The 14504-nt window shown below is 47.8% G+C and overlaps 1 protein-coding gene across 1 annotated transcript; it reads left to right on the top strand.

Moving 5' to 3' along the window:
* Positions 1-1645: 1645 nt before the first annotated feature.
* On the top strand, positions 1646-5805 carry ndufa4b (NDUFA4 mitochondrial complex associated b). Its single transcript, XM_072668091.1, has 4 exons — positions 1646-1821; positions 2857-2945; positions 3026-3086; positions 5294-5805. Exons 1-4 carry the CDS (start codon positions 1780-1782, stop codon positions 5348-5350), a joined length of 249 nt encoding a protein of 82 aa, XP_072524192.1. The 5' UTR covers positions 1646-1779; the 3' UTR covers positions 5351-5805.
* The last annotated feature ends 8699 nt before the right edge of the window (positions 5806-14504 follow it).

The raw sequence follows: 14504 nt of genomic DNA, 5'->3' as shown, positions 1-14504 counted from the left end.
CTGTTTTGTGTCTGCTTTGCTTTTGGGTGCACAAACTCTCATTCTCTAGTCGTTTGGGTTGTGAGCGGTGGATTAAAGGCCAGTTTTACTGCAGCGGTTACTTTTATACAGTAATAATGGAGGTAGCTAGCTGGCTTCCTCAACCTGGACTCCCTGAAAACCGTACAGCCTGGGCCGCCGTCGGTCACGTGAACGGGGCATGTGGATAAAACCGGTACGGAGGCACAAGGCAACACCTCGGGCATGGCTGTACGTCTGCAGCTCCATCACTCTGGTGTGTGAGTGGAGAGTAGACCCATGTTCATGAGGTGTGGGAGTCTTATATGGACATGGGCTGAGGGGGGAAAAAGGAGAACTCATTTGTAGAGTCGTTGGAAATGAGGAGACCCACTGGGGTCACTGGTTTAGGTTCACAGATTAGGTCAGAATTTGGTGCCGACAGCATGAATCCATGGATCAACAATCAATGCTGGTTTAATGGTGTGGGAAAGGTTTCTTCATGGTACACTGAGGGCCGTTATTACTAATCATCGCTGATTATGGGTGCACCCCATCATGACCACAGTTTGCCCATCTTCTAACAGCTACTTCGAGCATGACGATGCATCAGCTCCCAAAGGAAAAGTCTGTCCCGACTGGTGTCCCACGGTGGCCTTCCTGCTCAGCAGATCTGAATCCTACAGAACATCAGAACATCCTACGGAACAGCAGGAGCTTCAGAGCGTGAAAGTGCTCCTGAAAATCGGGAGGAAGTGTGTGAGGTCATCAGTATCAACATCGACGAGAATCTCAAGCAACGTTTTGGCAGCATCCGAAGAATTGACGCTGGTTTGAGACAGAAGGGAGGCCCTAACCAATATTACCAGGCTCCTAGTGTCATTATAACCACCTCCTTATTTCTCCGTCGGGTTCTATGGGCTCCACGCCCCATATAGGGTCACTATGTCGTTCTAGAAGTCCAGTCTGTTTCCATCTGTTTCTCTGTATACTTTATCAGCCTCCTTTCACCCTGTTTTTCGGTGGTCAGGACCCCAACTGGACTGACGGAGCACCTCAGAGCAGGTAGGTATAATTGGGGTGGTGGGTCACTCTCAGCACTGCAGTGACACTGACCTGGTGGTTCTGTGTAAATTAATAAGTGTAAATTCTGTGTAAATTAATAAGTAAAGGTTATGAGAAATTAATAACGTACTTAAAATATGCATACATATTTTATTATACACATTTTTTCATACACCCATTGTTTAAAAGAAAAAAACCTCTCAAATTAAGCCCTGCAAAATATTCAATCACATTTATATTAATTACGTTTAACTTATTATTTATATTTTTTTAATTTATTCATTAATTTATTTTCATTATCGTTTAAAAATACGACGAAACGAACTTCCTGCTACGTCGACGGCAGAATCCCCCCCGTATTCGCACCAGGCCGCTTCTGATTGGTTGCCTCCTTGAACAGAACGAGCTGTCAGCCAACCCCTAGCTCGCAGTAGATAGGGTGTGTAAGCCAACAGCCAATCCTAGCGCTGTGGAGGCGGGAGCTTTCGTTCCTTCCAGTCAGCTCAGTGTCAGCTCTCTTCTAAACTGATTGGTTGAAAGGTGAAGGGGGCGGGGCTTCGGCCGATTTGTTTCTCCCCCTCCCCTCTCGCTCTCACTTCGGTCATCCCCGCGTATCGGAACGTGCGGTCGAGCAACTAATAATAATCAAACTATTTTATTATTAATAATAATTTAAAAATTATCCTCTAATTTATTTAGCTTGATTTGAATCCGAGGATGTTGAACGTCGTGGCCAAGCAGCTCCGGAGCCACCCGGCTGTAAGTACACCCGTATTTACGGTTCGTTTTCATCTACATTTGACGATAATCGACGCCTTTTTATTTATTTATAATTATTTATATAATTATTTATGATCTCATTTTGAGGTCTGGTGCTATTTTCTCTCGCGCGCGATTGAATGGGAATGTGATGCAGTGCGGCGTTTTCGGCGCTCAGTGGCACGAGAGTCCAAATTCCGTATCATCTACGTTATGACATGTAGATTAAATGTAAAACGCGTCAGAGTCTCATTAATACGTCATTAATAACGAACTAATACCGGGCTCCAGTGTGTTGGATGTACGTCTGTATTAAATACTTCACTAACAAAGCTAGCTATAGAAAATGTGGCCACGTGCTGCACGTCTTCCAGTATTACAGTCATCCATGAATGGAGGTCAGTCGTGCACGTTCGGCGAGCCCAAGGGCATTGCGGTTACACCGAATGCCGGCCTTTACTCATTTCCTGTGCAATTCCAGGCGTCCCGTGACTCTGAAGTCCTCCAGAGAAAACGTGCTGCCCCTATGTAGGGCGATCGCCGCTGATACGCATGCGCGTAGCTGCAGAGTGCGGACAGGGCTGCGTCTCCCATAACCAGCGAGCTGTTCCCCTTGGAAATGGGCAAGGTCAGCCCTCCAGCACTGGGCACACGTAGAGGACAGTCTGTCTCCTGAGCTCCGCTTATGTCCTTTTGTGTGGGGGCTGATGGTTTAACTGGTCTAACTGTGGCCCCCAGTGCTGGTCATAATGGTTGACTAGCTTCCTAGATAACATGCCCATGTGGGGCCTGTAAGGGTAGCCCAGGTTTCATGTTGGCCCCACAAATGGGTGCCCAGCAGGGTCAGTGATGGGACCAGGAGGGGTTGTAACGATGAGGCCCATTTGAGAAGCACCCACTCAGAGCCCATGCCCACCTGGAGCCCACCTGGCCCACGTTCCACCCATGTGGCTGGGCCTCTAGTGATGGTGAGGCTGTGCAGTTCTCTGTTGACGGGAACATAGCTGCTAATTCTCTCTCTCTCTCACGCTTTAGCTGATCCCTCTGTTCGTGTTCATCGGTGGTGGAGCGACCATGTCGGTGATGTATCTTTGCCGCCTGGCTCTGAAGAACCCCGAGTGCTCGTGAGTGCTACGCCTGTTTACGTTACCGGATCAGTCATGTCTAATCCGTGCATTAACTCTGAAATTTGAACCGTTTTCAGATGGGATCGCACCAACAACCCAGAGCCCTGGAACAAGCTGGGCCCCAATGACCAGTACAAGGTGAGGGGGCTCTTTCTTCCGTAAATGGACTGACTTAGTTTAGGACTGGTTGTAGGAGCTGACGTACGGTGGAGTAGAACACACCTGGCCTGCAGCACTGCACAGTTTAGAGTCTGAAAGCTAAGAGGCCTACAGGGGGGGTTCTAGGCTGGGTAACACCATTGTTGGGGCTGAAGGGGACACTGGGTCTAGGTTGGGTAACACCATTGTTGGGGCTGAAGGGGACACTGGGTCTAGGCTGGGTAACACCATTGTTGGGGCTGAAGGAGAAACTGGATCTAGGCTGGGTAACACCATTGTTGGGGCTGAAGGGGGAACTGGGTCTAGGCTGGGTAACACTATTGTTGGGGCTGAAGGGGAAACTGGGTCTAGGCTGGGTAACACCATTGTTGGGGCTGAAGGGGGAACTGGGTCTAGGCTGGGTAACACCATTGTTGGGGCTGAAGGGGACACTGGGTCTAGGTTGGGTAACACCATTGTTGGGGCTGAAGGAGAAACTGGGTCTAGGCTGGGTAACACTATTGTTGGGGCTGAAGGAGAAACTGGATCTAGGCTGGGTAACACCATTGTTGGGGCTGAAGGGGGAACTGGGTCTAGGTTGGGTAACACTATTGTTGGGGCTGAAGGGGAAACTGGGTCTAGGCTGGGTAACACCATTGTTGGGGCTGAAGGGGGAACTGGGTCTAGGCTGGGTAACACCATTGTTGGGGCTGAAGGGGAAACTGGGTCTAGGCTGGGTAACACCATTGTTGGGGCTGAAGGGGGAACTGGGTCTAGGCTGGGTAACACCATTGTTGGGGCTGAAGGGGACACTGGGTCTAGGTTGGGTAACACCATTGTTGGGGCTGAAGGGGACACTGGGTCTAGGTTGGGTAACACCATTGTTGGGGCTGAAGGGGGAACTGGGTCTAGGTTGGGTAACACTATTGTTGGGGCTGAAGGGGAAACTGGGTCTAGGCTGGGTAACACCATTGTTGGGGCTGAAGGGGGAACTGGGTCTAGGCTGGGTAACACCATTGTTGGGGCTGAAGGGGACACTGGGTCTAGGTTGGGTAACACCATTGTTGGGGCTGAAGGAGAAACTGGGTCTAGGCTGGGTAACACCATTGTTGGGGCTGAAAGGGAAACTGGGTCTAGGCTGGGTAACACCATTGTTGGGGCTGAAGGGGAAACTGGGTCTAGGCTGGGTAACACCATTGTTGGGGCTGAAGGGGGAACTGGGTCTAGGCTGGGTAACACCATTGTTGGGGCTGAAGGGGACACTGGGTCTAGGTTGGGTAACACCATTGTTGAGGCTGAAAGGGGGAACTGGGTCTAGGTTGGGTAACACTATTGTTGGGGCTGAAGGAGAAACTGGGTCTAGGCTGGGTAACACCATTGTTGGGGCTGAAGGGGGAACTGGGTCTAGGTTGGGTAACACCATTGTTGGGGCTGAAGGAGAAACTGGGTCTAGGCTGGGTAACACCATTGTTGGGGCTGAAGGGGGAACTGGGTCTAGGCTGGGTAACACCATTGTTGGGGCTGAAGGGGGAACTGGGTCTAGGCTGGGTAACACCATTGTTGGGGCTAAAGGGGACACTGGGTCTAGGTTGGGTAACACCATTGTTGGGGCTGAAGGAGAAACTGGGTCTAGGCTGGGTAACACCATTGTTGGGGCTGAAGGGGAAACTGGGTCTAGGCTGGGTAACACCATTGTTGAGGCTGAAGGGAAAACTGGGTCTAGGCTGGGTAACACCATTGTTGAGGCTGAAGGGGAAACTGGGTCTAGGCTGGGTAACACCATTGTTGAGGCTGAAGGGGAAACTGGGTCTAGGCTGGGTAACACCATTGTTGAGGCTGAAGGGGAAACTGGGTCTAGGCTGGGTAACACCATTGTTGAGGCTGAAGGGGAAACTGGGTCTAGGCTGGGTAACACCATTGTTGGGGCTGAAGGGGAAACTGGGTCTAGGCTGGGTAACACCATTGTTGGGGCTGAAGGGGGAACTGGGTCTAGGCTGGGTAACACCATTGTTGGGGCTGAAGGGGGAACTGGGTCTAGGCTGGGTAACACCATTGTTGAGGCTGAAGGGGGAACTGGGTCTAGGCTGGGTAACACCATTGTTGAGGCTGAAAGGGGGAACTGGGTCTAGGCTGGGTAACACCATTGGGGCTGAAGGGAAATGTTTGCGATGTTTGTCCACTGATGGAGCTCCGTTTGTTCTCCACAGCTCTTCTCAATCAACATGGATTACTCCAAACTGAAGAAGGACCGTCCCGATTTCTAAACCATTCCTGTAAATGGATTAACGGTGCACTCGGCACCCTGAAGCCACTCCGCACAAACAAACAGAAATCACCAGGGCAGATGGAGCACCTTGAGGTCATCACCATTTCAGAGACTCATTCATGTGGCCTTCATATTCATTTCTGTACTGTATCGACATCTTGAATCTGAACAGTATTTATTGGCATTTTGGGACCAGGGATTAAAAACGGTCCAACAGGAAGGAGCCAAACGAGCAGCTCGTAAAAGATGCTAATCTCCAGAAAAGCATGACGACACCGTCAGAATGCAGAAAGGCAGCGTACCAATTCCAGTCCCTGGTCACATTTTGCATACCTCATTTATTTTTCTTTGTGACTGTCTGCGCTCAATGCGCTATCTGCTCTGTGCCAAACCTTCACTTGACCAATGGTACACCTTAATTTATCTTCTAATAAATACTAAATTAAATATTGACTTAATTTATGTGTCATTTGTCATCATGAAGTGGCGCATGCTTTGAGTCCCTGGCTAGCCTTTTTTGCCGTTTGTCAATATGTTGTTACTGGGACTCTGATGGGCTTCCCAAATGGGCCCCATCATTACAGCCCACCCTATTCTCACATGGGTCACATCTAGGCCCCATGTGCAGTGTACAGTCCGGGTGTGGCCCATGCTTAACCACTCCTGGTCCTGTCACTGACCCTGGTGGGTGTCCATATGTGGGGCCAACATAGAATCCATGGACACAGCTTTCTGGTTGGTCTGGAGGTGAGGTGCTAACTAACACTCTTGTCACTGAATGCAATCAAATTCTCACAGCAATGCTTAAAACCTTGTAGAAACCCCTTCCTCCCTGGACAGTGGAGATGGTTGTTTCAGCAAAAGCAGAATAAGCTCTTGTCAATAGCCTTGTTTTAAAGCCTTGAGCCTTGAAATAACAATGAATATGCAGGTGTCCCAATACTTTTGTCCATACATATAGTATGTTTACACTCAAATTAATGCCTCCTTTTAAGAACTACACCCATGAAGTATTCTATAAACTACAACAGGTCCACTTTCTAGCTACACCAGCAGTTGGCGAATGTGTGTTATGGTCATGGAAGGCATCCAACAACTGGAAAAGCTGGACGACAGAAGAGGTCAGTCGTTGAGAACTGACTGAAACTGGTGCTGCTATCAGGGCTGTATTCAGCCAGTAAGCTTTAGGAGCTGCAGAGCCTTCTTCCCGCCACCAGAGGGCCCTGAAGGGTTGATTGCAAAGGCAATAGTAGTAAAATAAGCCAGACAATGGCAAAACTTGAAAGGGTAGCTAGCCTGAAGACACGTGACCGTTCCCTCTCAGGTAGCTTCCCCAAGGGTCTACTCTGAGACCTACATTAACACATACACAGATCAGCCATAACATTAAAACCCCTTAAGATTCTTGAGGAATTTTTGGAGGTTCTTCAGTTTGAAACTGCTTATAGGGTGCTTTGACACACCTTCAAGGAACCTTTTTCTTGCCGGAAGGTTCCTCAGAGCACTTTAAGAGGTTCCTTTCCTCAGTTTCAATCTGAAGAACCTCCAAAAGTTCCTTAAGGGTCTTCTACTCTTAGCAGTGTTGGCTACAAAGAAGGAAAAGCGCACTACACGGGCACCACCCCCTGCCTAAACCTTAAAAGTTTAAGATCCTTGAGGAACTTTTGGAGGTTCTTTAGTCTGTAACTGTGGAGAGAACCTCCTTCCTGCTTTGAGGAACCTTCAAAGAACCTTGTAGGAAGAACTGGCCCGAGCAAGCAGGACAGACAGGACTGTACTGTGAAGGTACTCTAGATGGCGCCAGTACCTCAGGATTGCTCACACTCAGCCAACAAGGGTGGAACGTGTGCTAGGTGGGTTCCAGGTGGGTGTGGGCTGAGTGGATTCAACACTGTTGTAAGTGTATGAGGAACCTTTCAAGGAGGTTCTCCTTACGGTGCTTTGAGGAACCTTCAAGAACATTTTTTTTTTAGAAGAAAAAGGGTTCCCCAATTCCTCCACAGTTTCAAATGATAGAACCTCCAACGGTTCTTCAAGGTTCTTGGTTGTTTAACAGTGTACATGTGTAACCCCATGGTTACAGCCCTTCCTAATATCACATGGGTCCTATTTAGGTTTATGTGCCATGTAGAACCCAGGTGGGGCCCATGTTTAACCCTTTCTGGTCACTATACTGACCATGTATGGGGCCAACATGGAACCCCAGTCCTCCATACAATCATCCCTTCCTAATATCACATGGGTCCTATTTAGGTCCTATGTGCAGTGTAGAACCCAGGTGGGGCCCAAGTTTAACCCTTTCTGGACCCTATTCTGACCATATATGGGGCCAACATGGAACCCCAGTCCTCCATACACTCATCCAATACCATACAAGAACCACTTTTGGTTCCATAAAGAGGCATGTTTATAGTAGAGAACCTTTTAAAGGTTCTAAAGGACCTTCTGTTTATTTACATTCTTATACAACTCGTCCACAAGCATGGTTCTCTAAGGAACCAATAAAATGGTTCTCCAATGGCACTGTCCTGTTTGTTTCTCCTGGTTTCCCCCATGTGCTCTTCGGCACATGGCTTTCTTTGTGTCCCCTCCCTTGCCTCTGCCTACTCCATCTTAGCCCCGCCCTCTCGTTATCGTCCCCAGGTGTACCTTGTCAGTCTCTGCATAAAGGCAGAGCCCTTTGTTGCTGCGTTCCTTGTCTGGTCTTGTGAATGGTCCACGTCAGTTCATGGTGTTGGTTCAGTGAGTTAGCTTAGCATGTTTGTACCCCCTAGTGATGGCAGAAATGCGGCATTTCATCGCACCACAGTGACACCTGGTGGCCGAGCCGTGGTCAAAACAACGTTGTCCACCTTATAGACAATTATTCTCCAATAACAGTAAAGAAAGTTCAGTTTCAGTAGGGTTTTGAAGGAGGAGAGCATGGCCAACAGTTCCAGAGGTAAGGAGCAGCAGCAGAACCAGACGATCTGAGCATGGATGAATAAGCTCACTGAGGTAGGAAGTTGAACCCCTCTTTTTATTTATTTATTTTAAAGCTTGTGAGGGTGTGGCAGTGTTGTCATGTGAACTGAAACAGTCACAGTTCTGGGATCAGAGATGAGATGCTTCTCATAAGACTCTCATTTGGATCAGCACCTCAGACTTCCGTAAGCATGGAAACGTCACATGGTTTTTTAGGCCGTCACATTGGACTTCGAAGCAATGTGTCGAAACTCCACTTTTCAAATGAATCGACTCGGTTTCGGTTCTTTGTTTGATGCCTTGTCTAATAAACGCTACTTGCGTCTACGATCCCATGATCGTCCACGATCATGACAACACTCCCCGTAATAAGTCCTGCTGACCCTCAGTTTCTCAGCAGTACATTACATGCTAGTTTGTGAGAGGGAGTGGTACAGGTTGTGCTTTCAAAGCAGCGAATACTTTTAGCTTTAGCTCTAGTGCCATCTACCTACCGGAGAGAGCACCGCCAATTGTGCGCTCTCTGACTCCGGCTGCCGATGGCAAAGCGGCATGGCTCTGGATTCACGGAGGTAGCGAATCCGAGCCCTGCGTGCTGTGAGGTGCGGCACGGATCACAGTAATTATTCACTGTTTTATGAGTTTTGTGAGACCCAGGTGAGATTTGAGTGGGCTGTAACGATGGGGTCAATTCAGGAAGCCCAGCTGAGTCCCGGTAGCAATACAAGGACAACCCCACTCAGATCCCATGATTACCTGGAGGGGCTAAACATGGACCCCACCTGGGTTGAACACTACACTTGGGGCCTAGACGGGATCCCAGTAACAATACAAGGACCAACCCACACCAAGCAAATGCCCATCTGGACCCCACCTGGAATCCACGTTGCACCCACGTGAGCCTCAATTGAGCATGCTGGCTGGAAAAGTGAGATAGAAGATAGATAGATAGAAGTGTCCTGTTTAGCAAGTGCTTTGTGGTTCCTTACTTTGGGTGGGCCATGGGTATACATGTGGGTGGGCCCAGGTCACACTGAGCCCTAACTAGAAGGTGGTCACTTGGATTGTTTCCTGACTTGGCCTTTCAAACTTTTGGAAGATCAGCAATCGCTGAAGGACAGCAGCGCTAATCCTTCTAGTAATAACATCACGCAAGCGAAAGTCCTCGAGGACATTGCTGCTGTAATTGCAGAGTTAATGTGAAATCACAGTAATTATTCACTGTTTAATGATATAAAAGTCAGAGTAGCTGTGGATTAGAATTTGCCCAAATATTGTGTTTATAATTTTCAATTAAAAAAAAAAAAAAGTCAGTTGGCCAAAGGGTGCCAAAACTTCAGTCTCACAGATAACACAACACCGGCCAGCTCTTCTGGAATTGTGGAACGTCTTTGTTGGGGCAGCCCAGCCCGAAGCGATTTAAGAAAACACAGCAGCACTGACTCATCAGACGTGGGAGAGGGCAATGGTAATCTTGGCGCACGTCCAAAAAGCATGATTTCTGTTGTTTTGTTGTTGTTTTTTTTTGCTAGCACGAATCCCAAGTAATGAAGTACAAAAATGGTCCGTTGTAAAAGAAATCCATTTTCGGACCAAATTACAATGCCCCCAGGCATCAAAAAGACAAGGGTGGCAGAAAAAAAAAAGACATAAAGCTCCCCTCGTCCCAGAGAACATCACAACAGCACTTTCCCCCTCGCCGGCTCGGGTCTTCCAGGATTGCATGTGAGGCCCGGGAGAACAAACCGAAGGCCAGTAATTGGAGTTCGCGCGGAAAGTCTCGCCAGCGCCGTTTTGTATTCCGCCCTCGTCCTCGGAATTCTTCCGTTCCTAAAAACTCAATTTCAGAGAAGTATGAGCTATTGATTTTTTTCTCTCTCTCTTCTTTTCCCTCCCGCTACAAATATCGCCTTGTGTCTGTCGCTGGCGCCCGGGCTCCCCACAAAGCCTGAGGTGTGCGCTGGAGGAGCTCAGTGGGGAGGATTTGGCAGGGCTCAGGACCAAAGCCACCGGAGTTTGACCCTGACACCGTTAGGTTTTCCTGACCGTCTGTCTTAATAGCCTTTGGAGAGGGGTATTACAGAGCTGTGTGTTTGATCTTTTAGCGTATTAGAAGCTCTGTGGAAGTATTACCACCAGTGTTTATTGTTTTACATCTTTTTTTTTGTCGTAGTTTGAATATTTTGACCGAAACAAACCTGCTAATATTAGCCACCATCGAACTAACAGCTAACAGCGCTCTGTCGGACAGTCTCGGACAAAAATGTATAAATCTCTGTTTAGCCAACATCTAACAACAGCACTGTCCCACCAGAAAGCTTTTGCTAATGCTATTACCGCAGCCACCAATCAGAGGCGAAGTCACTATAATACTGTATGTAGGGCTGCACTGGATGGTTAGCCCAACTGGGAACCAAAATGGTTTTGTCCATGGGTTCCATGCTGTCCCCACATATGGATGCCCACCAGAGTGCCACTAGGGTCCAGGATTAGGGGGTTAAATATCGGCCAAATCTTGAGTTTTGTGAGACCCAGGTAAGATTTGAGTGGGCTGTAACAACGGGGTCAATTCAGGAAGCCCAGCTGAGTCCCGGTGGGTTTGTCCTTGTATTGCTACCGGGACTCAGCTGGGCTTCCTGAATTGACCCCGTTGTTCAATTGGGACCCCATTGTTCATCCTGGGTTTTACACTACACTTGGGGCCTAGACGGGATCCATGTGAGATTCGAGTGGGCTGTAACAATGGGGCCCGCTTGGAAAAAGCCCTACTGGGTCCCAGTAACAATACAAGGACCAACCCACACCAAGCCCATGCCCATCTGGACCCCAGCTGGAATCCACATTGCACCCATGTGAGCCCCACATGAGCATGCTGGCTGGGAAAGTGAAATTTGAATAGATAGTATAGATAATAAGTGTCCTGTTTAGCGAGTGCTTTGTGGTTCCTCATATTCAGAGTTAATTATATACATGTGGGTATACATGCGGGTGGGCCCAGGTCACACTGAGCCCTAACTAGAAGGTGGTCACTTGGATTGTTTCCTGACTTGGCCTTTCAAACCTTTGGAAGATCAGCAATCGCTGAAGGACAGCAGCGCTAATCCTTCTAGTAATAACATCACGCAAGCGAAAGTCCTCGAGGACATTGCTGCTGTAATTGCAGAGTTAATACGAAATTCTCCTGGTGAAACGCTGTCATGGAAATCCATTTGTTTTGCGATGTACGTGCGGTGTCAACAGCTCAACCAATCAATGAAAGTCTGAGGGAGGAATAGGAGAGGAGTTTGGTAAGAGCACAGTTTGATGAAGCTCACTAAACATGGATTGAGTTCCTAGCTAAGAAAACCCATAAACAACCTGGCCAGCTGGATGCTTTCGCTGGTCAACCAGTACCTGACCAAGCTTGATAAGCAACTTGACCACCATGGCCAGTCTGATAACCTTGGTCTACCAGTATGATCTGCTTGACTACACCATCAAACCAGCTTTACCAAGTTAGTCAACCAGTCTGAGCAGCCTGACCACTAGCTTGGTCAAGCTGGTAGTACTGATAGACCAGCTAGCCCATCAAACCAGAGCCAAGCTGGTTAGCCAATGTTAGCTCCACATACGGATTCCCACCAGGGTCAGGAGGGGTCAATCATGTACCCCATCTGAGTTATACATTGGACTTAAGGGCCTTGATTGGACCCATTTGTAAAGCCCAACTGGGTCCCAGTAACAACACATGGACAAACCCACTCAAAGCCCTTGCCCACCTGAAACCCACCTGGAACCCACCTAGGGCTTTCTAAGGTAGCAAAGCACTATATCTTTATCTCTATCTGCGATTGGGATGCAGCCTTGGCCTTGGACGTCTCCACCGTGTCCTGGTTTACTTTTTTCCTTCTGCTCAGCTCCTCTAGCTCCTGCTCCGCCCTGTCACTGCCCACACACCTGTCCCTACTCCATAATGATCACCCACACCTGTTCCTGGCTATGGGACTAATTAGGGCTGCCGTGTGTGTTGGCTACTGTTTGTCTGTGAAGTCTTGCTTGAAGTACAGCTGTCGTAAGCCGGCGTCTTTTGTGAGTTTGTAGGTCTTTTTTTATTTTCTGGTTTTCAGGATGGATTTTCCCTCTTGCCAATGGAATGCCTTCTGTTCCTGCAAAAGTACACCACAAAGCATTACAGAATTTCTGCTGAAATACAAAAAGTCAAACGTACTTGAGCGGTGTCTGTCTCCTTACTTCAGACATTATTAAAGCCAAAAGCCTGTTTGAGAGGCATGAGCTAGGCCTTCAGTTGGGGATGTACCCGTCAACGCTGCTCGTATGGAGCTGGCAGCTTTGTGTGATGGCTGGATGGATACCTTAAATTTCCAGCTCCAGTAGACATCACATCCAACATTTTATTTATCTATTTATTTATTAGGTTTACCCCAGTCCTCCTCCCCAATTTAGAAGCGCCAATTCCCCAACCCACATGTTAGGACTCCTCCTATTACCTGCAATGCTCCCAACATTAGGATGGTGAAGACCAGCCACCTCTTTTCCAACTGCCGCCGATGCGTAATGTAGGAACTCACTCCCCTAACAGACGCCTGTTCTGCCCAACATCAGAGTAAGAGTAATGTGGGGGGTAATGTGTGCACCATCAACTGACTCAGAGAGAGCATGGCCGACTGTGCTCCCTCAGGCTCTGGCTTATGATGGCAAAGCAGCATGACCCAGGACTGGTGAACTGGCGACCCTTAGATCATAGGATTACCGCCTTAGTCTGCTGAGCCTCTCTGAGCGTCCAATCACATCAATATTTGCTTGTCAAACATCTCCTTCCAAAACCATGGGCATTTATATAGACTGTTATTGGTTATTTTAATAATTCAATTTTTATACATTTATTTCAGATTTCCCCCCCATTTTTCCCCCAATTTAGATTGACAATTAAATATTCTCGCCCTCTAGTGTGGGCGGGACCAACACACGACCCCTCCGACATGTGGCCAGCCAGTTCCCAGATGCCAGTCTGGATTGGAAACATGGTTCCATGAGTCCAATGAGTGTTCCTTACCACCTCTCGTTGACATTGTCATTGATTTTGGGCTGTATGCAACTACTTGGTCTTGGAAACCCACTTGATGAAGGTCCAGATGAACAGTTCTTGGCTTCCATAGGTAGTTTAGATTTCAGGAGTCAGTGTCTTAGCCGAGGTCAGGCAATAACCTAGTGTTTACTGATTTATTATAGATGCTTGCCCTTCTTATCAACAGCACTTACAGTTGACAGGGGCAGCTCTAGTGAGGGAGTAAATTGTCTAGCATGGCAAATTAACTTGGCAAATTAATGAGCAGCCTGTCTGGGTTTAGGAACAATTTGCATGTATCCATCAGCAACACAACACCCCCCCCCTCGTTTCTTAGCATTGCCATTACTTGATACAATCTCACCTTTTTCTTGGATATTCTAGGCTCCCGTTTCTCCTTCTAGGCCTCTGTAATCCTTCGCTGTGCTCGTGGCATGATCCTCAAATCCCTTTTCTTTTTTCTCCCTTCTTTCCTTTACGAACACAGTAATCCCACAACAGCCCACTGTTCTGAGGCTTTCTTATTGTCTGATGAACTGGGCAACAGCGGGATCTTTCAATTTATCCTCCTTTTGATTCCTCTTCCTAGCTGAGGAGTATCTCTACACTTCCCTTGTGTGACCTCCTACATTTTCACCTCCAAAGTTTGGAACAGTAGAGTTAAGCTTGTCGAAATATGTATCAGTGACCAAAGTTTGGATCACCATGAGAATTAGAGTTTGAAGTCTCCAGCCTTAAATCACTAGAACGTTTAAGTGCCAGTGTGACCAAATCACAAATGACACAGTGTGAGTTTGGATCACCAGAGAATTACATCACCAGAGAATTACATCACCAGAGAATTACATCACCAGAGAATTACATCACCAGTGTTTGGCTCACCAGAGAATTACATCACCAGATATTGGATCACCAGAGAATTACATCATCAGATATTGGATCACCAGAGAATTACATCATCAGATATTGGATCACCAGAGAATTACATCACCAGAGTTTGGATCACCAGAGAATTACATCATCAGATTTTGGGTCACCAGAGAATTACATCATCAGATTTTGGGTCACCAGAGAATTACATCATCAGATTTTGGATCACCAGAGAATTACATCACCAGAGTTT

Source organism: Salminus brasiliensis, chromosome 22 (genome assembly GCF_030463535.1).
Source record: "Salminus brasiliensis chromosome 22, fSalBra1.hap2, whole genome shotgun sequence".
Classification (NCBI taxonomy): Eukaryota; Metazoa; Chordata; class Actinopteri; order Characiformes; family Bryconidae; genus Salminus; species Salminus brasiliensis.
Note: the sequence above shows the minus strand (reverse complement) of the source record. Positions and strands in the feature narration are given on the sequence as shown.